The following is a 27,280-nucleotide window of genomic DNA, read 5'->3' as shown; positions in this document are numbered from 1 at the left end:
TTATTATTTTAGAAACGGGTACAAACACATCAATTGCACTGTTTAGAATTAAGTAAAATTGATGTACTATTTCATTGAAGTTTTCTCCAAGATCCAAAAATCAGGACTCCATCAGCATAAAAAAAAGTTCATTTTTCTTATGCTGATGTTTTTAATTGTGATTCAACTCTAATATTCAATTATACTTATCGATTGGAAGAATAGTATCAGCAGATGCGGATACTTTTACAGAAGAAGACTTGCTAAATACTAGATCGAGAAGACGAGAGTTAACGTTGTATACATAGTTTAACTGTTTAATACTTAAAAAATTGACATCTTGATTATGTCGTGAAAACCGTGATTGATGTTGTCCGTGCAATAAGTTATTTCTATGTCCCATACAACTGTAGGTATAGTGTAGTCTCCCATCAAAATCATGGTGGCACCAGGAAATCTCCTTCGAATATGAATGAATGTGACTAGATATCATCCGTTACTTATACCTTAAAAATATGTGGTGATATTTTGTTTGTACGTATTAAATTTTTAACATACTAAAATTACATTATTCATTACAATTTGTTTGTAGGTATGAAAATTTTAACATACCAACAAATATTAAAATTTTATTTGTGGAAAATTGAATAGCGTAAAAGCTTGAATGAAAACAATTATTAGGTGTCGATGGTTACGAATAATTCCATTATTCGTGTTTTAAACGTTCGCGTTTACTCATAGATACCTTAAATCTTTCATGGAAGAAAAAGACTCATGAATGAGATGAAAAACGTTTATTTTAGTTGGATCGGAAGAGAAGATACCGAAAATTTCGAATATTACAAAAAATGCTTTGAAAATGAAAATCACTTAGTTATTTCATCCGCGTGAATCTCCGATGTGGCTGGCATACCACATGCCGGATAATGAGTACTGCGGTGAAAACATTTTCCCTAAGTAAAGGATGCCGCCCTCGATTCTCTGGTATTTTTTAATCTGGAAAATCCGGTTTTTGCGGTCATGTTTTAATTTTCCCGTCAATTCAATTCCCACAGCCAACGGGATACGCTTGCATTGGACACATTCAGTTAACCAGAACCAGAGATTTTTAACGATTAGTTTGGCGTGTGTACTTGGCTTAAATCGAACTCAAATTAAAGTTTTTTAACCAATTGCGAGAGTTAAAATTATTGACACGATTCTCATTTCTTGTCGTAAGCACACATGATACTGTTACTGGTAGAATATTGTACATTTTAAATTACGTAATATCGATTTTATGAAATATATGTCCTGTAACTGCTCTAAATTAAATAATATTCGCCTCGATTTATCAATAGCTTTGGCGTAATGCGTAAGCTGCTGATCATTAAATCGTGTACTTTTAAATAAATGCCTGAATTTCTTACGGTTTCCCGCAAAATGCAGCAACATTAACAATTACAAGTGTTTAACTTAGCACATAAAAATCACCGTAGCCACAGAGTGAACTCAATTTAGAAATTAACATAAACATTATCATTAACAATGCTAAGAAATTTATTCCAGAAAAACTGAGAAATCGTAAGAAAAGCTAATCGACCTGAAACTTGATGAAAAGTGAAATATATCAATAAAGACAAATAAATTTACTGAAAATTAGGAATATACAAAAGTATGTTTTGGATTATAATATTGAGTCGACATCAAAAGTGTACCATATATCAATAGAGCTTATCGAGCGCACCGCAAGACCTTTCATCGTCATCTCAGTTCCTTTTCCTAGTCAGTCGGGAACCCAACAAGCGACTCCTTAGTTTAGTTTATTGTATTATTCCTTATTTTATTGTAGACCCAGTCGGTGCTAGCACAGCTATTGCGTTTACTTTGCAAAAATTTGTATGAACAACTATCTTCCCTCTAAAATTGCCGATAGCATGTTGTTTAAATGCCCTGCTTACATCGAGGGGATATCTACAGCACCTAATCTGCAATTTTTAAATGACAAATAGCAGCACTTTGATACGATGTTGAGAACCAATCAAAACCACTTTTATATGTAGAACCAACAATTAGACCTTTGTCTTTTTTAATTGAGACATGCAAAGCTTCATAACTTTTTATGGAAATTAAGTTACTAGCTGAAAATATTAGCCATAAAATTCAAAACATTAAAAGGTGTGCAAATCCCATGACGCCAGATACCACAAATAGAAAGATTTAGCTGCTCCAATACCCACGTCTTCCACTTTATAGTTAAGATAAATGTGTTTGATAATGTTGTACGTTGAACCCGTGCATGTAAATATTGTGAACTAAACATTTGCTTGAATTTCAAATACCGTGATAAATTCATCAATTGCTTTGTTTACCGAGAGATCAAAGTAGATTCTTGAATCTGGAAATGAACATTAGGTATAATGAAATGTATCACTTAAAATTCCTCTCAACTTCATACGTATTATTTATAAGCCAAGCCAAGGCCTGTGAACATGCAAATACAATATAGCAGCCGATTAATCGATCATGCGCCAATGGCTTCATCGTGTAAAGCGTTCTCTCCGGATATAATATAAAATGAAATTCTCCTGATATTTTAAAAGCGCTGCGATTACGGAACAAGTGGGAAATGAAAAATTTTAAGCCGTGGAATAAAAAATAAATAAACGATCAGCCGCGTAGAAATAATCCCACACATTATGCTGCATTGGGGGCAAATTGTTGAAATCTGATGTGTGGAAATGAATTACAGTTAAGTGATTATTTTATTATTCTTCCGTTGTTACGCAATGGCTGCTATTTTTTAATACACACATCGTCAACCTATAGCCAACTAATAACTCGACTCTGTGACCTGTGACTATTTAGTAAATAGGTAGGTATATATGTTTTAACACAACACACTTCAATTCAAATTGTACTAGTCAGGTGTGCACGAAATAAAATATAGTATGACTCATATTTTTCTAATTTAGTATTACTTCATCGGTTTATTACGTTTTTACTTACCTTTAATTTATTCGACAGACCCTAGTTCGAAGATTTTAAGACATGCTAACGCTAGTGGCGGCTCGTGAATTTTGGGTGAAAAATGTCATAATTCATTTTGTTATTGCTGAAAACGATTTTCTTATTTTTGTTCGAAAATTCGTTTTTTATGAAGTTGTTATTCCGGTTTTATTCCGAGATTGATGAAATTTTGCGTACTTGACTTTCACATTGAGAGAAAGGTCACTACAAAACTCTGCGTAAAACCCATGCGATTCAGAGACTTCAGTTAGTAATATGTTATTTTTTAAATCTGGAAAAATTGAAACAGGAAAATTATATCCGAATAAGAGGAGAATAGTATTGAACAATGGAATCAATTACAGAAAAAATCCGTTGCTGGTACGAGAAAGTTAACAAACTAACCAACCATCACGCCGTTTCTCCTCGGAGGTAGGCAGAAAGATGTACCGCCAAACAACTCGGTCTTGACACACACTTGCATCATTCATATTTATACATCAAAAGGAAGTTGATGCATTTTTAACTAAAGAAAATAAAAAATAAAAGACATGTGTTAATTTACTATCTCAATGAAAAGTATATACTCTTTCGCTTGAATACTTTTAATTTAATCATTGTGTTAATGATGTTTTTCCAAAAGACCTATATAAATGAATGTACACATTTTCGTGTCAACAACATTAATGTTTAGAAATAAAGGTTTTTTTCATATAACTATGCATTTTATTTGTAGATTTGTCAGTTTGTTCATCTATGTCAATATCAGATTCATCGATTGATTTAGGTATGTCAGAAAAATGAACAGTCATATATTATAAAATACCGGATTCACATGGATTTTGGTAAATCAGAATTACACATTGATTTTGGCATGTAAGAAATTTGGTGTGTTGTTAGCATGATACATATTAAATACATGTATTTAACCAAGATGAATTTATCACAAAACGATATTTTATTATTTGTAATTAAACAATGTTTCCAATATATCAAAATTTCGTGTCATTAATAGAGTGAGATTAGAAAAAAAAAACCTCAAAAAAATTTAATATATGTCAGAAATAGGGTTTTATACCGTGTGTAATTAATAATAATTTAGACATTTGTAAGCATAGATCGAAATTGACAGTCAAATTTTAATCATGACATCACATGTTATTTCCTCTGCATCACATCTACTACAAAAATCACTATTTTTAAAACTACCAAAACATAAAAAAATGTAATGTATAGGTATACTTAGATAGTGTAATTACATATTTAAAAAACCAGCATTTATTTTCATATGTGAACATTGTGAATTGATGCATGATGGTGAAATGTGCACTGTTTTTAATATTGTGTAGGCACTAGGCAGATCCGCTACAGTGCGTGCAAAATCACAATGTTTTCCCGAGACCTAACAAGAAATAAAAACTATTGAGAAATAATTTAAACAGTGTCCTTAAGGTGATTAAAAGAATGCATATTATTATTGTTATCATAAAAGTTTCATTGGCTACTTTGAATGTAGCTGGGAAAAATTTTCGACGTGATGATTGGTAAATTCGGTTTACTTATGCTTTTCAGCTGTGTTTACCCTAATCATAGCTTTCATTTTACAGCTTGTTCACGACAGTATTATTATTTGTTATTTTTTTTTAATTTCGACCACTATCCTTAAAGATTTAAGACAAAACTGGAACACTGTATGGATTTGTTGGCACGAGGCACGCTACTCTCCGTCAGAAAGCATGTAGCAGTATTGCAAGGACATCTATTTTCAGTTAAACCAAATAGTGGGTTTGATCAATAGCGAAAAATATTGAGCACACTGGAAACAAAGAACACATAAATCTTCAATCTGGCCAGGCAATACCAACCGGATTTCTGAAAGAATATTAATATTGTTCTCAATTTTAATAGCGACCAATTTACTGGGTTCTCTATAAAGGGTATATATGATTCAGCTATTAGCCGTTTAAGATATTCTTAAAATCTGAATAGGGTATAAGATACAGCTCTTGGCCGTTTAATATATTCTTTTATCTGATTAGGGTATATGATGCAGCCATTGACCGTTTAGATTATTCTTAAAATCAAAGAAGGTATATGATACAGCTATTGGCTGTTTAAGATATTCTTTAATCGGAATAGGGTATAAGCTACAGCTATTGGCTGTTTAAAATATTCTTTAATCTGAGTAGGTTATATGATTCAGCTATTGGCTGTTTAAGATAATCTTAAAATCTTAATAGGGTATATGATACAGCTATTGTCCGTTAAGGATATTCTAAAAATATAAATAGGGTATATGATACAGCAATTTGCTGTTTAAGATATTTTTTAATCTGATAAGAGTATATGATACAGCTGTTGGCCGTTTAAGATATTCTCAAAATCTATATAGGGTATATGATACAGCTATTGTCCGTTAAGGATATTCTAAAAATATAAATAGGGTATATGATACAGCAATTTGCTGTTTAAGATATTTTTTAATCTGATAAGAGTATATGATACAGCTGTTGGCCGTTTAAGATATTCTCAAAATCTATATAGGGTATATGATACAGCTATGGGCTGTTTAAGATATTCTTTAATCGGATTAGGGTATAAGATACAACTATTGGCTGTTGAAGATATTTTTTTCTGAGTAGGGTATATCATAGAGCTATTGGTCGTTTAGGATATTTTAAAAATCTAAATAGGGTATATGATACAGCCATCGGCCGTTATAGAAATTGTTAAGATATTAATAGGGTATATAATACAGCCATTAGCCGTATAAGATATTGTTTAAATCTAAAAAGGGTATATGATACAGCCATTTGGTTTAAGATATTCTAAAAATCTAAATAGGGTATATGATACAGCGATTGGCCGTTTCATATCTATATAACACTCTTATATATATATATATTTATTTATTTATTTATTTAAACGCCCATTGGGCTTTTACATACATTGTTATTAGTGTTATTACATTAACTATGTGACATTGAAAAGTTTACGTACATATATAAATAAAATAGTTATTATATCTGTAGTACATAAATGTTTTACAAATAATACAGAATACCATTATGGAGAACAGTTTTTTTTTTCTTTTTTTACTTACTTAGAAAAATAAATGGATTGAAATTAATCAGCATTTATAGGGACTTAAAATCATATTCGAATTGTTATTTAAATTACAATATTAATTTGTAAAGTTAAAACATATATATTAAAGTTAAAAAGTCATAAAAGAAGTCATAAAAGAAAAGAGTGAAAAAACAGAAGCTAAAAAATGGGTTTTTTACTATGGAGTGGAGAAGTCATACATATCAGCAAAGTGTTTATGTAGATTTCGTTTGAGCACTGCTACGGAATCTCTAAATATATCAACAACATTACCAAATTTATTACCAAAATTTTGTATTCGATTTAACGATATGTGCGCATGATAATTAGATTTGAAATTGTTACAGAAAAAGGTGGAATTTTGTCTCGTATTTTTGGAAGGTACAAATAATTTTATTGTGGCAAGAATTTCAGGGCTGTCGATTCTATAATTAATAATTTTATTTAGTAGAACAAGGTCGGAGATAATTCGCCTATCTGATATTTACTTCTTTCTTCTATTAGAAACTGTTCTATTATTGTAACATTAGTTTTTCAACAATGTCATTGTTACTTACTTACATATAGGTGTTTTACTTACTCATCATTTTTTTAATTAAATAAATAAAAATAAAAATAAAATATAGTTTTCAAAATCTAGATAGGGTATATGATACAGCTATTGGCCGTTTAGAATATTCTTAACATCTAAATAGGGTATATGATACAGCTATTGGCCGTTTAGGATTATCTTAAAATCTAAACAGGGTACATGATACAACTATTGGTATAACACAGTAATTTTAAAAAAAATCCTTATCCCTTAATAAGATAGTTAAGTGTTTCTGATACAAAACTATAAAGCCGCATAGGAAAAACAACCTTTTTCGGCATATTCATAAATATACGCCTTAAGGTAGGCAATCCCGCAGAAAAATGCATTTTGCGGAAAATGATTACGTGCTGGAAAAAAACTGGGGGCATTTCTGAACGCAGCGCACTAAAATACATAAGAATCACCCATTATTTTAAAGAAAGCAATTTGGTCGCAGGCCTGTGTAATTGATCTCCTTCAGTATCTACCTTATTTAGTGTACCATTATTTTTTTTGTAGTATAATATAACATATAATTTTTTGTAATAAAAAAAGTAAGTTTTATAATAATGATCCAAGAAAATATGTGCAAGATTACGAAGAACAAGTCCATGACACTTGTCTACCCGAAAACCACATTTTCATAAACCTGATACAGAAGACGGTGACATGTCACATGGTAGCTGGATACCAGTAGGACAAAATGTATGAAGGAGATTGTTCCAACATTATGAGCACACAAGATATTCTCCAATAATTATTAAATTTACTAAATCTACCAGCATTTAAGTTATCATTTGCCTTTCTCATTTTTTTATTCATGTAGTATGATTTTGCACATAGCTTTTTGGATCATTATTATTAAATTTATTTTTTTTAACTGCAACAAATAATATAATTTATTATAATACATAAAAATGCTAGTACACTTAAGACGTTAGATACTGAAGAAGATCATAAAAGTCAATTGTTTAGGGATATAAATATATAATTAAAGTTGACATGGCTAAATTTGGTAATGGCGTATTAAAAACACCACTCCGTTATATTATTATTTTATATTATTTTTTTTAAATTATTTGCTCCCGCCAGGATATCAACTCGCGACCTACGGTTTGATAGTCGAGAGCCTTAGGTACCCCTCGACCACGGAGGCCATCATACAATAGGTGTACCGGTTAGAGTAATTACCAAAGTACTGAAAATTGAGCTGCGAAAAATAACCTAGCAATAATTCTGAGAAATTTACAATACATTACATAATATTTTAGATTTCATTTCATGTTGGGTTATTAAAATTAGTTTTTTTTAATTTTTCGCCAACATTAAAAAAACATAACATAGAATTTTTAAATAGAGTCATACAAACTTGTTATGATGCTTTATAGCCAATGAGTTAACCTGTATTTTACCGTTTGTTTCATTTTTGCAGGCTTTGAGATCACGAGATAATTTGCATTTTTTTTCAATAAAGCAATCGGAGGCATTTAAATTGTCGCATTTATATTACCAAAAGCAATCCAGTGGTTATGATAAAAATTATCCATTTTGTAAAAATGGGTTTGTTTGCATTCTTATTCTTTTCTTTCATTCTTTGGCAGTAGCAACTTAAACACTAATTGGTGATCAGCATTACAAATGTATGAAAACTTTCTTATAAAAAAATGGTATTAATTAATCTTATGATCGTAAGTTTAGTTGTCAACTAATGAGTGTATGAGTTCCAGGGCCACCTCTGGCTGGGCCCTGGGCTCGTGCCCCGCGTACCCTTGGGGTAAAAACGAAACAAGTCCTAAAGTTGGAACCTGTCGGAACCGCTGATTTCGGCTAAAGAACGGAGCAGTAAGCGTAACAAGATTCGGCCCCAATAAATAATATTTGCATACTAATAACTGAAACCCATCATTCTGTTCTGTGGGCTTTTTCACGTAATATTATAGTGTTTGTCGTTTGGCCATCTTTGACTGTCACCGATTTACATTCTCAACCCCGTTTTACATATCTTGAAGTTTTCTAGAATAGTCATGTTACGCCACCGATGAAAGTCATATGGCCAAAATAATTATAATTTAATGTCAAAATCTATTCGAAGCGCATGCTGTTCAGTTTGGCAAAACATCATTTAGTGTGGCAGTATTACGAGCTGGAAATCAATAACAGTACTTTATCAAACAATCTCCTTAAAATAACTTACAAATTACCACTCAATTCTTTGTCCACGTTGAGTCACAGCTTCGAAATTTCCGCAAGTCAAGGTTTGCGCGGTAATTTGGCCGGTAATTAGTCGCACTTTTGAGAATGTGGGCAAGTATCCAACTGATCCTACTGACAAGGCTAATCCACACGCCGATAAACACGATTCTTTATGAAAGCCATATTTACTTTCCCTAGTCCGCCGCTTCATTTGGTCACCAAACACGCAAACAACATAAATACATAGACTTCGTCAATGTTATACTCTAAACTTGTCGCGAAACGGAATATGTAAAATGAAATATTTCGATGAGACCAACTAACAAGAAATACGAAGTAATGTTTCCGTCCCATGATAGAATTCATTTTCTTGTTCGTGCATGAAATTTAGTCACATAAATATTAACAATTTTAATCTGTAGATATGGTCAATGTCACAATCACAATTTGAAACTAAATGCAATGTTAATTGAACAACAATTTGTTAGTTGAACAACAAATAATTATATTTACGTCCTGTAATAAAATATTGAATTGCCCTTGTTGTTCGCTTCATTTGAAGTCTATACTCACATTCAAATATATATTGGAATTATACATTATCATAATCATTGATGTATTATACTATTAGTCCATGATCATAACTATTTTTCCCCACATCTAAAAACAGGTAAAATTCTAAATAAAATAATTTATCCAAAAGCCTGGTATCTTAAAAACGCAATGTCCTTCAACGATGTCATGAATTATAGGACTAAACATTATTTCTCACTGTAAAATGTATGCTTAAGTGTTGGTTTGTTTGCATTGACCAGTACTTTTAAGTACATACATTCCGTAGCACTTGATTCAGCTCTAAAGAAATTATCCGAATTTATGTTTCACCGGGGATGTAATAATTTTAAGGATGATTTTGACTAAGGAAACGCTAATATTGACCCAAACGCTGATATAGACCCAAATAAAAGTTAAAAACTTCAAATGCATTTCTAGTACACACTGTAAATATATTTCTATTGTTATGTCATGTCTTTTTATAATATTAATTTAATTTTATTTACTGGGGCGATATGTAGTTGAATACCTACACTTAGAGAGGAAAAAGACCCCTAACCTCAGTCTGTGATCGTGGAAGATCACAGAGAGCAGGACTGTTGGCTGGGGTGAAAGGTAGTTGAATACCTACAGACTAAGGTAAATTAGACCCTTAGTTTGAGTTGATTTTGGAGATCACGTACCTTTCATAATCAGGACCCTTTGTATTTATAGTTTATTAAAATAAATTGATGCCAAGAAAAAGCTATGAAAATATATTCCTGCCTACCATTGGGTGTTCTCGTACCACGATAGTAGAAACAAAACCTATGGTTCTGAGCAAAGTTTGCGATCCGTCCGATTAGCAATCCATTGTTCAGACCGATTGCAATATCTAATGCAATTTATTGCAGTCTATTCTACAACTATTTTATTAGAGCCAGCTCTAACCACCAGTGAACGAACGTGATATTACACGAGTGTACGAGTGTACACCTTTCACAGTTGATGTTGGCTTCATAAGAACGGGTCGTTTTTTCGACTCTTTTTTGTAGCTCGTACATGGAACAAGCTACCGGCATCTAATTTTCATCATTTAAATCCCTTTATACAGCCCCTACCTTAACCCGCCTTACAACCCTGCTCAACCGGGTGGTGACATAGTCCTCCTTTGTTTACACTGTACATATATGGGTGTTCTTGTGATGAGTAGCATGAAAATAAAAGTTAAATAGTAAAATACGATTATTCAAAGTCGTTACAAAAAAAAACTTGCGTAAAATTTAAAGAAATATTGCAATTACGACTTATTGTATCCTCGCAGTTTACTAGTCTGGCTGTGGACCTAGTCTGCAATAATGCATAAATATCCAGAACCACTCTGGTGACCAGGATTCATAATGCCTAGGTCCATTGACGCCTGATAAAGTCCACGCAGAGCTTTAGTATTTGTTTTGAAAGCCATGGGGCAAACAAACAACTTTATTATAATAATTTTCAAAACAGCGTTAAATTATGCGAGATTAACAAAAAGCTCCAACGAAATAGGTTTTTCTCATAAATGCAATGTAAACATGCTGTTCCAAGAGAAAGTTATTTAATGGGTTTTTACGTTTTAGGGTACTTACTCACAACAAAAACATGATCGGATAGTCGAATTAATAAAGCAAAAAAAAACTAGGGGAAGATGGGGTATTTACGAACATTGCATAACTCCGATTAATCGAGTTCTATAAGATTGCGATCTTTCCACACCCATACCGACCGGTCAGCACCGAGCTAGAAAGTTAAGCACGTCGTTCCAGAATCATTAATTATTAAAAATACTAATTTCGTTTGTGTGAATTTGGATCTTTCCGTAACTCCAGTTCAATGAACACTAGAACTCGAATTTGATTTGTAATTAAGTGTTATTTTTAAAATTCGGAGTTAGTTTGGAGAATTCAGAGAATCTATAAAGCACCTAATATTATGTTTAAAACAGAAATTATTTTTATTTTTATTTTCAAAATCTGAACTGATTTGACGAGAATCCAGGCTATCCGTTGTTTATCGCTAGTCTGCGCTAGTTGCTTGTATTTTATTTTTGTTTTAAAATTATGTAATATTTGCAACGTTCGTATATGGTGGCATTTCTGTTTTTATTATGGTACAGTGCAGTTATGGTTACATTTTAGAAACGTGGCTATGACCTTACTACCTATTGTTTTATGTATTATATCATAGTACCCCGTGTGCTTATGCCTGAAGTACATATGCCGAGTACTCGGCCTAGACAGTGCATTCGGCCGAGTGCTCGGCTGGTGTGATCAGTACAGTCAGTACTCGGCCTAGTGGCGGGCGAGTGATTCAGGCGAGACAGATAGAAACAAAGCCCAATTACTCAGTCGAGTAAGTACCCCCTCCACCTGCGTACTAACTAGGCACTTCACTCGCTCTCCACTCGATTAGTCGAATCAGCCAAGACATTCGGTGTGATTTAAAAAAAAAATGTTTAGAGTATTTGAAGTTTATTTGTTTTGTTGTTGAAAAACTCTCTTCATATTTATTCTTTCCCTCCATCGCGAAACCATTTTAAACTAATTTCAATGAATTGACTCACCCACTGTCCAATAAGTTGCTAGGCAGATGTAATTCAGGCCTTAAGGTAAAGCCTTATGTTTAAATAATGTTTAACACATTTATTTTTTCATTAAAATGTATAATTATTTTCAAAAACAAGATATCAACATTCGAAATGTTATAAAAAAGATTTTATTTGCTGCAATTTGTTTTTTCGTTAGGTGTTCGCCGTTACCCCATTCTCCCCTACATTCAAATGTGTGAGACTGAAATAATGAATGAAATGTTTATAAATCAAGACATTAATATTAAATGCGAATGTCTTCTGATGTTTCATGTTTATGTTCTACAATACATCAATATTGTATCCATTTGACATGAACATAATTTTCTAATTTTCATTCCTGGAAAGGTTTTACTCCTACTCATAGGAATGTATTATTACAACAATAATACTTATAACAATGTGGATATTATTAAACAAAAATCGTATTACTTTATATAAAAAAAGGTTTCATCCACATTAATAAGAATTCATTATTTACCCCAGTAAGTAATGTAATAAAAACAACAAAAAAATAATACTAGTTAAAATCTGGGAGCGCAAAAAACATTTTACAGTCTGGAGATTTTCAAACAAATAATATTATTTTCAAATATTTTATCTTGTAATAGAGACCACTGCGAACAGTAGATTTTTTTAAATAATCTCTTACGAGAGATTATAAATAAAGCAGACGCGAAACCGTCCCCTTTATTGTGAGTTAGTGTGTGAACCCTCTTTATAACGACGTTCCCGGCCAACACGTAAACACTCGGGGCATAAAGCAGCGCGTACACTTTTCCCCGCGAAGCAGCGCGGGACATAAAGCGTGGGTCTCACGTACTAAGCTGCAGCGGGAACGCTAAATTAGACGCGTTTTTTTTCATCCCACAAATGCCGCCTCTCATTTCAGCATTCCTGTTAAACACAACAATTGTACGAAGATCATAATACGGTCTCGGCGAGAGGGTGGTTACGATCGCGCTGCAGCTGGAATATAAAAAAATGACGTTGAAGGATAAATTTATTTCTAAGTATTCCCATGCACACTTTTAAATTAAATGTGTTTTAAATTTGGTTTGGCAGAATTTAAACATTATTTGCTTAAGTTTTACAACTTTCTTTCTAAAAACGATGCATCAATTAAAATCTATGGCGACCAAAATAATAAACAGCTGAATAATTTATTTTTCATAGAAATTGATAAAAGTATTATAGTATATCTCAGTAAATATTTTCCGTGAAGAAGGATCGGTTGTTCTGAAACCGATCGGCGTTTATCAAAAAAAAATATAAAGTGGTATAAAAAAATTAACGTTGTTGCATTTAAAAATATAACACGTATCGTCTATTATAAAAATGTATTGTAGTTGTTAAATGAATGAAAAACTCTTTATTTTTAACTTTAATTTCGAACGTTTATCCTTGGTATATAAACTTGCAACAGGTTTCATTATTATAAACTTTAAAATCAATGGTTAGGATATTTCGATTATAATCTTTCATACTTTAAACATGTATAAATATTTAATTCATATGTTAACACTAGACCTCACATACTAACTATATACCATTGGTCGCCACGAGACAGGCAGTCGCCTAGTGTGGTGATTTAATGTATCACATGTAAGAAAATGTATTATTGTATTATCATGTATTCTATAAATAAAATAAATAGACCCCAGAAAACATTTTTATACCAATATAACAATACAGACATTTCAGATTTAGGACACACAAAGATACAGTAAATAAGAAACGGTAAAAAAATGTTTTGTTGTGGAACATTGAGAGAAGACTTGACAAAATTTTGACAGACCTGATTTACTGCAGCTCGAAAACTTTTATGTAAAATACAAGATGATCATTACTGTACTATTATAACAATACTGGGACGACCACACAAATTAACACTTCACTAAACAGAATCCAATTCTAGGTAATAATGTATGCACGGAACACAGATGTATGGAATATTGTATCGCTGATGCATACAATATTCCATATATCATCATATAATCACGAACTCATTTATCTATGGCTGATATGGTACTCCCAGAAGAAGTTATTGGTAAATTGACAAAATCGAAATTGATAAAAGTATTATAGTATATCTCAGTAAATATTTTCCGTGAAGAAGGATCGGTTGTTCTGAAACCGATCGGCGTTTATCAAAAAAAAATATAAAGTGGTATAAAAAAATTAACGTTGTTGCATTTAAAAATATAACACGTATCGTCTATTATAAAAATGTATTGTAGTTGTTAAATGAATGAAAAACTCTTTATTTTTAACTTTAATTTCGAACGTTTATCCTTGGTATATAAACTTGCAACAGGTTTCATTATTATAAACTTTAAAATCAATGGTTAGGATATTTCGATTCTAGAAATATCCCCAAACCAAAGATGGCTGATAACATTTTGATAAGAAAATAGTAATGGTGTATTATTATATTATGTGCGGACTCAGATTCTGGGAAGGTAGCATAATTCAAACTACATGGAAACCCATAGCCAATGTTGGCAGAATGTTATATAGTTACAAAATTGTTGGTTGATTGTCTATCACTGCCGCTGTGTTTTGATTATTCTACATTGTCAATGGTCAATGCTATTACTTGTCTATATTGATACCGCTTCCTATTACGTGTCATTTGAAAAATGCCGCCGGACCAACAGGTCCAATAACTAGTATTTCTGTGAACGTAATATAAAAAGTAATATGTTTTTTTATTTTCTGTTGCAATTAATCAATAGCAAAATTTCAGCTGAAATATTTAGATTTAACTACCTACTTACGATTAAATATAATAGTACTTAAATATAAATCATCACCTTCTTAAATATAATCACCAAATAAATTTGCACACACAACTTTTTTAATTTTGCAAAGTTATTAATTTTCATTAAATTAAATGTCGCAACGCAACAAAGTGAATTTGCGATTATTGAAAAAATAAATCATATATTTTTTTATTAATTAAACTTTTGAATATAATATTTCAATTCAGGTTTTACATAATTTTTTTTTTTTACTTTTTTTATTTATTATTTCAACTGAGGAATAAATTATTCAATTTGTACATGAAATCACCATTTCATGGACAATTCTTTTTCCAAACATTCTTCGGGCAGGTAGGAACTAGGTACCTACAATAATATAGAAAAAAATGCGAATAAGAAATTAAAAATAAATACGATTTCACATTTGTAAAAATAATCTTTACCGAAACATAACAGCCACCATCTTGAACAGAAAACGGAACGTACATATGAACGGACAAAGACGAAATGCAAAACGGTTGAGTTAAAACTTGATTTCGCTACGCTTAGTCTAATATTATTGGCATTTTAAATTATAAATTATCATTATTTTTCTCGTTCTCGTTTACCGCCTTGCTTCAGGGTAATAAAGCGAAACTTTAATGAAAAATTGTAAAGTTTTTTTTTTCTAAGGTGGTTCAAATAATAAAGTACTTTATATTTTAGGTAAATAAGGGTTTGTGTATCTAATCCTTAATTTAAAGTAAATATTACAACGCCCACTACTAACCGCTACTGGCTCGCTGAATGCGTAATCTGTTTGACCGCCCGTACCCTAACGACTGATTGGCTATGCGTAAATGTAAAAGTAATTATGAAAAAGTCGAGTAGTGTTATAAACACACAACATCTTTAGTTTTTCAAATTTGAATATTATATATAATTGCTCAGATTCTTTTTAATATATTTTCACCCTGAAACACGGTCCCCAAATAGAATGGAAAGATCACAAAATAATATTATTAATTCTAAATTATACCATGAATGCATGTACCATTTTAATAACAATAAATGTGATGTATATTATTTTTATGGAATACTCGAATCGAATGAGTTTTCTGAATTCTAAATAGTTTTTGGAGCAACATATCAAGTGTATGTATTAATGATGATTGTTGCTAGCATTAAGTTACAGCAATAATGATTTATGCGAATGTGTTTTTATACGACGCTGTAGATTATGTGGTATTTGGACCAATTCCAAATATTCCTCTCCTCTCACAATAATTTGAGCGAGTAACATAAGAAAGCATGTCAATACGCGTGCCAAATATCAATTCAATTAGCTTTCAACAATGTTTTCGTTCATCAAAAAATATTTAATTCATTTTTAATTTGCTTAACATATGTAAGCAATTATTGATAAAAGAGAAAAAAGAACTGCTTTTGTGAGGTTTATCTATAATGTAATAATTTATCACTTGAATTTTTGAACAAGCAATAATTTCATCGAACATAAAGTGCGGTATAAAATATGAAATTGTTTGGGATACTGTCTAACTGATGAAAATTTATTAGAGCTTCTTTCTAATGCGAATAAATAAGAACTTTGAAAAGTGATGTACGTATGCACTGTTTTTGAGTGCTATGTTCACATCAATCACAAATTATGATCAACCTGGTTCATATCTGGTTTTCAGGCAAATAATCACAATTCAAACAAAAGCTTGGTCATTCAAACGAATCAAATTTACAACGAGTTTCGAGAAGTGCAATAATTTTAGTGCAGTTGAAAATAATTTCGAATTGGAAAGTTATTATCGGATCGTAAAATCATTTTTAATGTATATGAATATTCGCAGTTGATGGCCCAACCGATTTTCACAAATCCATTAATATAGGTGCGTATGGAATACAAATAAAATAATTTAAAGGTTTTTTATAATGTAGAATACTTAAAATCTTCATGCAAATAACTGATCAATGAATGTTTAGTAAATAGGTTTGTGTGTGTGTGTGTGTTTGTGTGTGTGTGTATGTGTGTTTGTGTGTGCGTGTATGTATGCGCATTGAACAGTCTACATTCACTAAATACTTAGTTGTATATTACCAATTCAACCATCTGTGAACATTTATAACTGGTCTGTTTCGTTTCCTTCCTCCTTTGTATATTAAATTAATATTTCAACTGTTTAGGTTCCTTAAAATAAATAAATAACAATGCAACAATCACAAGTGTCACAACGCACATGCAAGATAGATGAAATATAAAATGATCGAGTAAAAACATGACTCTCAGACAATAACAAATGTTCAAAATCAAAAGCTAATTTAAAACGAAAAACTTACTATTAAGTTCTTGATGCTGGTTAAACTTTGTATATTTATAGGGTCAGCCAGAAGTATGTTTGTAGGAACCTATTTTCTTTTACGTCAGAATATACGAAAATAATGGGAAAGTTTGGGTTTGAAATGCAAATACACCGCTATTAGCATATTGAAATCGTTCTCGTTATTTAATTCGGACTAAATGGGTAGAGGGAATACTTTGCTTTAAATAACAATGGAAAAACTGATTTCTTTCATTTTTATTTTTGGGTTTCTTTTAGAAGAACCCAAAACAAAAACAAAAGTGCAAATTTTCTTTTATGTGTGTAGTTATTATGCGTGACAGCTGTTTTCCGTTCCAAACATTGTTTAATTTTCTAGTTGTCGACCACGAATTATACTTAAATCTTTATTTATTTGATATTTATTTATTTGTTTATTTGATATTTATTTATTTGATATTACAGAGACAAACAGTACCTGAGTTACAGTGATGAAATAAATATTTCATTTCGGGTACCTATGATATGTTTCCTGGTAATGTCTGTTAAGTTGTGTGTTTATTCCTTAATTACCAGGTGACGTGTGTAGTATATAGGTGTGTGTAATGTATGTGTAAGTGTGTATGTGTATGTGTATGTGTGAGGGTGTGTGTGTTTGTGTGTGTGTGTGTATGCGCGCATTGAAGAGTTTATTTTTTGACATGATGCCACGTTTGAATTTAGGCAGTGAATCCGAAAGAATGTCATTATATGAATGTCATTTAGAGTATGGAGAGCTCTGTTAATTGGCGAATTAGATGCTGCATTTGTTTTATAATTAAGCGTGTGGGATTGCACTGTATGTCGTGTACGTCTCAAAGGTATATTAAAATTGATAACAGAGGTTCTATACAGTCGATGTTATACTGATTGTATTTTTGTGTTTTAAACTTCACCTGCTCCCAAAACAGTATTTCCTAACGATTCAGGTACAGCATATATCTTAATTAAATGTAGTAATATTTTAATGATCTGAATAGGTACGTTGTATGGCTAAAGATAGTAGGGAGGGGAAGGTGATGGGGGAGAGGATGGGGGAGAAGTACTTATCCATTTAGAACTGGTTACTAAACACGACTAAAGCCATTTCAAGCAACGTTTAATTTCTCATTGGTGGTATTATACCAGGGCGATACTGAGAGTATATTCAACTCTGGAAAGTGCCGCAAATTTACTTTGTATTATTGAAGTGAAACTTCTTTAGCCGCGTAATGAATTTTCGGGAACGTAGTAAAACCGAGTCAAGATCGAAACGAAAAAGCGGGTACCCCCACCACCGCTCACCGTTCAGAAAAATGGTGTACAAAATTCGTTGTAATTATTAAACAAGTTAAATAACGTATTTTCGCACAATTTCGCAAGTCCAGTATGGTCTAGTGGCTAGGATACCTGGCTCTCACCCAGGAGGCTCGGGTTCGATTCCCGGTACCGGAAATTATTTTTGGTCAATTTTCTGAGATACTGTTTTATTTAATTTGTGTTTTGATTATTTCAGGTGATATTTTTAAGAATTCATTTTATTAAATACAAGCAGTGACTTGAAAAAAATCATAAAATTGTTAATTTTTCAATATGGACTTTTGGCAGCCGGGATGTATTTATAATTTCACAATTATTTTAGGAATGCGGAAGCACATCATGCAAGATTCCCATTCTTGCGACCCGGGTTCGATTCCCGGGCAGTGCACTCCTTTTTTATGGAGAATCATTATTTTTCAAAGGAAGGATATTTTTGATATTGTATTTTAGCTCCAGTAGTATGAAATAAATTTTTATTTCATATTATATTCATATACCCCCACCACCGCTCACCGTTCAGAAAAATGGTGTACAAAATTCGTTGTAATTATTAAACAAGTTAAATAACGTATTTTCGCACAATTTCGCAAGTCCAGTATGGTCTAGTGGCTAGGATACCTGGCTCTCACCCAGGAGGCTCGGGTTCGATTCCCGGTACCGGAAATTATTTTTGGTCAATTTTCTGAGATACTGTTTTATTTAATTTGTGTTTTGATTATTTCAGGTGATATTTTTAAGAATTCATTTTATTAAATACAAGCAGTGACTTGAAAAAAATCATAAAATTGTTAATTTTTCAATATGGACTTTTGGCAGCCGGGATGTATTTATAATTTCACAATTATTTTAGGAATGCGGAAGCACATCATGCAAGATTCCCATTCTTGCGACCCGGGTTCGATTCCCGGGCAGTGCACTCCTTTTTTATGGAGAATCATTATTTTTCAAAGGAAGGATATTTTTGATATTGTATTTTAGCTCCAGTAGTATGAAATAAATTTTTATTTCATATTATATTCATATACCCCCACCACCGCTCACCGTTCAGAAAAATGGTGTACAAAATTCGTTGTAATTATTAAACAAGTTAAATAACGTATTTTCGCACAATTTCGCAAGTCCAGTATGGTCTAGTGGCTAGCTGGCTCTCATAGTGGATACCTGGCTCTCACCCAGGAGGCTCGGGTTCGATTCCCGGTACCGGAAATTATTTTTGGTCAATTTTCTGAGATACTGTTTTATTTAATTTGTGTTTTGATTATTTCAGGTGATATTTTTATTTATTATGTGCATCTATATAAAAAGGTTTATATATTTTTTTTGGCTTTGCCTGTCTCACTAGAAATTCTGTGCCGAGACAGACTAGCTTACAAATATTTTATAATATTAAAATAAAGTGCATTTTTCAATAAAGCAAAAATATATATATATTTTTTTGAAGTGAAACTTCTTTAGGCGCGTAATGGATTCGGGGACGGAGTAAAACCGAGTCAGGATCGACACGAAAATGCGGGTACCCCCACCACCGCTCACCGTTCACTGTCCCTCTCTCACCATATGCGCTTGTTGAGGTGGGGGAGCCGCTCACGAACGTTCTCTCTCTTCTCTTCTTTCCTCTCTCTCAGACACCAGCGAACTGCGCCACGCCAAGCATCAGCTGCTTGGTTAGTATACTGCGTCGTGAGTGTAATACGAGTGAAATACGTAATTGATTGTGGTTCATACGGTTAATTTGAAAATAGAGAGAGAGGAATAAATTAAATTTGAAAATAGAGAGAGAGGAATACTAGAAGTTTCACTTCTGTCTTGCGTAGGCTTGACACACCCACTTTTTTTTTAATGCATAAATTGTGATATAACACAACTTAATTAAATAAAATTTACTTTCGTATGCCGGAATTTGATTCCGCGACCTTCAGATTTCTAGTCGAGAACCTTATCCCTCAACCAGTAAAAGCAATAAATACCAACTTTTTGCGATTATATCATATATTTTTTTGCAAAATATTGAGTTCAATTATCTCCCACTTTATATTATTTGTAATATTTCAAGTATTTTTATGGATTATTCACATGTGAGAACTATATCGCTTTTAAAAAACATTGTCAAACTAGCCACTTGTTATCGGTAATGCTTTTTATAATAAATGTTTCAATTTTTCTCCTTTGCTCCAATGTTCTTTACAATTTTGAATGTTACATATAAAAGATATTTTAAAACATCTTTACATTACGCTTGTTAAACATATACTTTAACCAAAACAAACTCCCATAATTTTAATAACATCACTTATGTTCTCAATAATCCAGAACAAAGTAAAAGGTTCAGATTGTTTGTATCTGACAACAGCTGTGCTGTTTTTATTTTAATTTATTCATTTATTACTCAAAGTGTTTATTAGCCCGAAAACAAGACTCCAAATTAAAAAAAAATAATTATAGGTACGAACCCGGGAACGCGTGTACGCTGCTAAAAAAACATAAGGAATATTTCATACAACATAAATACGGTTTCTAACGGTAAGTTTGCGCACTTATATAACCGCGCACACTTAACCCATTACACAAATAAAATTATTAATAAAAAATCTGTATTAGAATTGCATTAACAAATTAATAATTGCAACTAATATTATATTACCGATAATTGTCATAGACCACACCATTCCTATATAATCGGTTGCGCCAGAACTAATGAGTAACAGTGGCGAAACAAATTAGCAATCCAAAACCAAAAAAATACTTTTATTTCGCTAGATTGGGGAAGAACATAGGTTAATATGCAAGAATTTGTCACAAACATCGCCGCGACTCTACCGTTTGTCACATCACAACGGAGTTCTCACTTCTCAGGGGCATGGCGAGGCATTGTCAACAGTATACTCTAGTTACATTACCTCCAGCGCCATCTATGAGCCGTGTTCGCAAGTGAAATACAACCAAATTGTCTGAAGTTACATAGTAACCACAATAACATTCCTGCAGTGATTTGATTTACTGGCGGAACTCGGCGAGGCGGGAGGCGCGCGTATAACTGGTATTGTGTTCGCATTTCATTACTAAGACAAACAGATGCATTTTGAATATTTAAATTATGAAAAATAATGTATGCCGAGTGAGACATTAACTTCCATGCTAGCTATCAAATATTTGCCTTCTCAGTGTGCCAACTCGTTTGTTATAGTTGTTTCGAAAAAATATTCGAGAAATAAATATTTTGAGCTTCCATTGATTGATGTTAGATGAATACTGCGAAGTGAAGTCTATTTATTTAGAATTTGAAAACGCTTTTACAATGTTCCTACAGTAAATAAGCTTACACGAGCTTGTAGTTTAAAATAGGCACTTAGTTTTGTTGCAAACCCACACTTATGAAGGAAATAAATTCGTTTTGATCCACTATTCGAACGTTTTGTAAACTTAACCAAATAACCCATTTGCGTGTATCGTAAAAAAATTATTCTAATTTTTATATATTAAGATAAATCTACAAAAAATTCTTGGAAAATGAAAGCTTCTCAGCTCGAATCTTAATTATTATTTTTTTTAAATCCGTATTTTCAATATTTTTAGAAAGTTCTTGAAACTCAAGTTCAAAACGCATGACCTAAAAAGTGCCAGCAAAAATGTGAATAGTTAAAAAAGAAGCTTGTTAAAAATAAGCATGCACATATTTTTTTCTTAAATTATTAAAATAACTTTCATAGGCTAATAATTAATGAAATATATCAAGAACGTGTCTCCAACGTTTTTCTTCTTCAATTTATTATATAACATTAGTTAAAGCAAAGTTTGTTGAAATCGAGAAGGGTAGTACAGTGGTGTAGGCCGACTGGTTTCATCCTTAAGTCGAGAATGTTCTATACCCAAAACATCGTATTTTACACAGTTCTATCATTTAAATCTAATATTTTGAACTGTTTAATGTATGCTTGTTACAAAAACGCAAAACTGTATTAAAAATAATATATTTTGGCTAAACAGCAGCTTTAGGCGAAGCAACCCGGCCTGCCCGCTCGGTGAGATGCGTCAGTAAGGTAAGTAAATGTTATCTAGGAGTTGGAGTTATAGCATCACTCCGTCTTCATACCTTGCTGATGGTCGTACTCGCCGATGTATCTCCGTGTAAGAAACCGCACTGTGAGGGCTGAAACAAACAACACGTGATGGATTAGACCAGTTATAGAGGGGGATGTGCCAAAAGGAACAGCGAGGAAAGGGAAGAGTGAGATTGTAAGATCTAATGTAAGATGGGAAGAAGCAGAGATTATTGGGGCAGCTGTGGTGTTCAGAAAGCTTCCCAAGACGCGGATTGTTTCCCCTCGCCTCGCAGAGAGCTGATGAATAGCGCAACCGCGTTATTTAAATACGCGACTAATAACTACTGATAATTGCTGCGATGATGTGCGGGAAATATTGTTCCATTGACGTTTTAACGTGATTGATAAACGTTCAACAATATGTTTTCATTTCACGGGAATCGACCATTATTTCATTTATTAGTTTGATGGAGTTTTGTTCATTAACACACAGTACAGCCTGTGACAGATCTGTAAATTTGTATGAAATTTAGAATTTAAAACTATTAACTATTTCCTAAGAATTATTGTTTTAATTTATCCTAAACACGATTGGTTTTTTGCACTCCAACCGCTTAATAATTATATGTATCTGTCACTATTGTATATCTTAAGTTAGTTGTAATATTCTCCTGATGAAGTATGGGTTTAATATAATTAAAGAGGTCTCAAACAATTGTATGTTTTTACATTATAATTTGTTGTGTATTTGTGTTTTTTAGTAATTGTATTCGGCTTAAACATATCTAAAGGTGGCTGTCGTCTGTATGTGGCCTAACAATGTTTTAATAATTCCTTCAGAAGGTTAATAATTACCCAGTAAAACTTGTTTTTACTGTTTTTTCCAATGTAATCGAAATATTATTGAATATTTAAAAGAAAAACTATAAATTATCTTTAGTAATAAATAAAAATAATTATTAAAAAAAATATAAATTAATGGAGGAATGAGAGCTATTCGTAAGTGTAGATATGTTGCAGAAATAACATTTCCATTTGTTTCTTCTTGAAACTTAAAATGCATGCTTACGTTAAGTAACCTGATATATAAATTTTACAAGTTAATTATGCAGTTTTTATCTGGTTTTTAATTTGTGTTGTCTTTACGGCAAATAAATTGCAAATCACATTTGTAATGAATTCCACTACACGCTTGTAAAAGCCTATATGGGCGTATAATGTAATTAATACATTCTATTTAACTACGTGGGGTAAGCAGAGAGGACAGAACCAAACAACTCGGTATTGGCTAACATTCCTTACTTCGTTCACATCCATGCATCGTCTTGTATATGCTCTTAAGACGATGCACTATGCCGTGCAATATTTTAAATTGAGCCGCTATCAATAACAACCCTTACGTAGATGGCGATAAGGTTTAAATTCCCGCTTAACACCATCCGCCTGTAAAGATGTATGCAAAAAAATAAACATGGCCAAAAAGTGCCTTTTATTTTATTTTGTGGATTTTAAGGCATAAATATTTAAAAAAATTTCGATCATTTTATGAATAACTTAATTTTTCACATTATACAATAAAATCATAACCGAAAATGGGTTCGTAAGTAGGAGATTTTGAACTTTAAAGCATTTTTCATAGGCCTTATACATAATTTTTTTCTGGGCTTATAAAAAGACTTATCTAAAAAATACTCGATTATTTCAAAGGCGAAGATGTATTCTACTCGCAATATTTAATTAAGGCATCTGAAACATTTCTAGGCGACCAAATTTTCAAACCAAAAACACATGATTTTGTATTACTACGTATGGCTTCGCCTTAAGTTATTATGATTCTTGAGATGGCCTCAAATCAAATATTTGATTCGCTTGATGGTACCATGTCTTTCTCGGATATCCCCAACTTTTTCTTCAACATTTTTTTTAAAGTGAAAATATTAAAAGAAGATTTTATTATTTTCTTTGAAGAAACACAAAAAATAAATCATCAATGTGGTCATAACTTCTACAACTAAACAGGTTTCCAATTGTTTCATAAAAATTGGATTACAATGCAATTGTTAGTATTGCACAACTAATATTTTACTATTGAAATAGCACGCGCCATCCAATGAATAATAAATGACGTTTTTACCGCCCATTCCTGTTTCACCCTTTCACGCAAAAATAAGCGTCCGTATGCAAAACAAGATATGAAAAGAATATTACAAAAGCCAATAAAGATATACAGCGACTTTATTGCGAGATGAAAAAAATCTTTCCGGTTGTCAGGGACGCGCGCTTTCAAAACAAATTTCTCTAAGGAAGTGACAATTATTTTAATCGGGTCTTTGTGGTGCTTATTATTAGAGGACAAATAATATTTGTGAAAATACCAACGTTGTTCAGCTGAACACTCTTTTTTTAATCAATTTTATGCATTTTTAGTTCTAATCTATTGTGTGTGAATGTGGTGCGGTGCAGACTACCGAACATGTGGTCAACGAATGCCCGCTCCATTCATTCCCCGGCGGGATTGATGAGGTCCACATGGCGACGCCTGAGGCCCTAAAATGGCTCGCAGATCTAGATGTCCCCCTCTGACCCCCCACCATACGAAAGAAGAAGAAGATTGTAAAGGCGCATTGAGAAAAAGAAGATGTTTTGAAAGGAAGATATGTGAATAATATGAATGTAAGAGGAGTGCGCTATTATAAAACAGTATAAAATGTATGGGTTTAAGCGCAAATATTTAATAAAGCATAACTTATTTTAAGCGCACTTGAAATGAAATGGCACTATACTTCGCTATATAAATGCCATGTTGTTATTATTATTATTTAAAATAGAGCAATAATCTCTGGATAAATCTCTTAAGTAGTGTATATATAAATACTGTGAATTTTTTCATACCTAAAACATATTAAATAACAGAACCAGATGTTTTTTCATACTTTTCGGAGAAGATTTTAACTTTTTTCTGTCGAGGGAAAGTCTGCAAATTTTCTGCAAATGTTGGATCATATTAAAAAATAACATTTTTCACGTTAATTCGAAACAGGAGGCCTTGAGGAAAATAATCTCTCTCAGGGCCTATGTTATCTTTTGGGATACTTTATGGAGGGTCGTTTTCAATGAAAAGGAGGAGAAAAGAAGACCAAGACATATCCCACCGATAAATTGTTTAAGGAAACTGACATTATGGAACTAAGGCAGATCTACTGTGTCCAATGTCTTAAAATTTGTATACACTCGTCCTTATAATTTCTGTAAAAATCCAAATCGTTCTAGCCAGAGACACAACATATACCCTCATACACACAAGCCTTACTTACTTAATACTAATATTATGTAATTAATAACTGTACTATATTGTGTGATTATACTATGTAATTGTTATATTATGTAATTCGTGTATCTTTTTTTTACTAATAAAAAAAAAAAATAATAAAAATAAAAAAAATGTACACAGTGCCTCACTGCAAAACTAGGCTAGCCCAAAGACACATTAACTATATTGGCCCAAAATTGTTTAATTCCTTTCCGAGATCCATCAAGATGTGCCAAAACCTAAACTCGTATAAAATAAATGTCAAAAGCTGGGTAAAAAAGTATCTGGAAGTGAGAGAATTTTTTCTGTTAGTTATATGAATATGATACCTAAATATGATAATATGTTACCATCTAAATTTAAAAAAAAAAAAAAGTTTAACTTCATTTAAACTGTTTTTTTTATTAAAACAAACAAATGTACTATATGATTTATTTTTTTTCTTTATTCATTTCTCTTTTTTCATTTAAACCATAGATAATGTAACCACCACTGTTTTTATTTTCACCTTATAATGCCCACTCACAGGCTTCGCCTTTGTGGGATTTTTTTGTTACTGCCTTATATTTTGTATAATTATATATGTACCTGTATGTATCAAAAAAATTTACAATAAATAAAAAAAGGTACTTGGCAGGTAAAGGATATGAGGGTTAGGTATCTAGGAATCAATGTGTCCTGGATTGCATACGAATATATCCCTCCCACTGCGGCACCAGGTTATGGGTCGAGAAACCAGTTGGAGAGGTCAAAGGGTCTCCCCATACCATCCTCTCCCGATTTGGCAAGCCACGCAGCTCGTAGGCGCATCCTGAACACACCTCACCCGATGAACCCTCTTACCCCTGCTAAATCACTAAAGGTATCGAACCACTTAGGGTGACCTATAACAGAACTTTTGGTTATTTAAAATAATGGTTTCCGGGGCGGTGGCACCAAAACCCGCCTCCAAATTATAAACAAAAAACTAAAGTTTTAAAATAAATAAAAAATCAAATAACCAGCACTGCTCAGAAGTATTTTAAATGTTTATTTTTTTAAATTTACAATAAACTGACTACAAAAAATATATCTCATTATTTTAGTAGGAACTTTGGCAATTATTATTGGTGAGTAATTTTTTAATTCCTTAAATATCTACCAGGTTAATAAAAAAATTATAAAATCTCTAAAAGTATTATGAAGAGCTCAATTAAAAACGACCTATTTACTCTGAAATACAAAATTTGTCGTACCTAAAAGTTGAAATTAAATATCGACTCCAAATAAACGCCTTTATTTTTATTTTTTAATAACTTCCTTAAAAACTCTTAAATCATGAAAAATTATTTCCTGGTTTATATTATTTTTGATAGAGATTTAATTATATAAAAAAATAATTTAAGCCACGCAAGAGTCTTCCTGTTAAGAAATACCAACCGCAGTAACTATCATACTCTAGAATAAACCAAAAAATTCTGACCCTTTCATCCTAGACTTACTTAAACGACGGAAGGCTGGGTAGTATTTTTCCAAC

At 32.1% G+C, this 27,280-nt stretch overlaps 1 protein-coding gene and 2 non-coding genes across 5 annotated transcripts in view; 2 read left to right on the top strand and 1 right to left on the bottom strand.

The window, feature by feature from the left end:
* LOC149412404 (ras-related and estrogen-regulated growth inhibitor) overlaps positions 1-27,280 on the bottom strand; it is a 137,023-nt gene that overhangs the window by 19,247 nt on the left and 90,496 nt on the right. For all 3 annotated transcript variants that reach the window (XM_089645782.1, XM_089645784.1, XM_089645783.1), the window contains exon 3: positions 22,505-22,561. In XM_089645782.1, the coding sequence (XP_089501908.1) occupies positions 22,505-22,561 (57 nt within the window). The remainder of the gene's footprint in view (positions 1-22,504; positions 22,562-27,280) is intronic.
* Positions 18,478-18,549, top strand: TRNAE-CUC (transfer RNA glutamic acid (anticodon CUC)). The gene has a single exon. It is a non-coding gene; the product is annotated as a tRNA-Glu (tRNA).
* Positions 19,006-19,077, top strand: TRNAE-CUC (transfer RNA glutamic acid (anticodon CUC)). The gene has a single exon. It is a non-coding gene; the product is annotated as a tRNA-Glu (tRNA).

Source organism: Hesperophylax consimilis, chromosome 23 (assembly GCF_061612785.1).
Source record: "Hesperophylax consimilis isolate HC1 chromosome 23, BYU_Hcon_1.0, whole genome shotgun sequence".
Classification (NCBI taxonomy): Eukaryota; Metazoa; Arthropoda; class Insecta; order Trichoptera; family Limnephilidae; genus Hesperophylax; species Hesperophylax consimilis.
The sequence above is the reverse complement of the archived record's forward strand: the minus strand, read 5'-3'. Positions and strand labels throughout refer to the sequence as shown.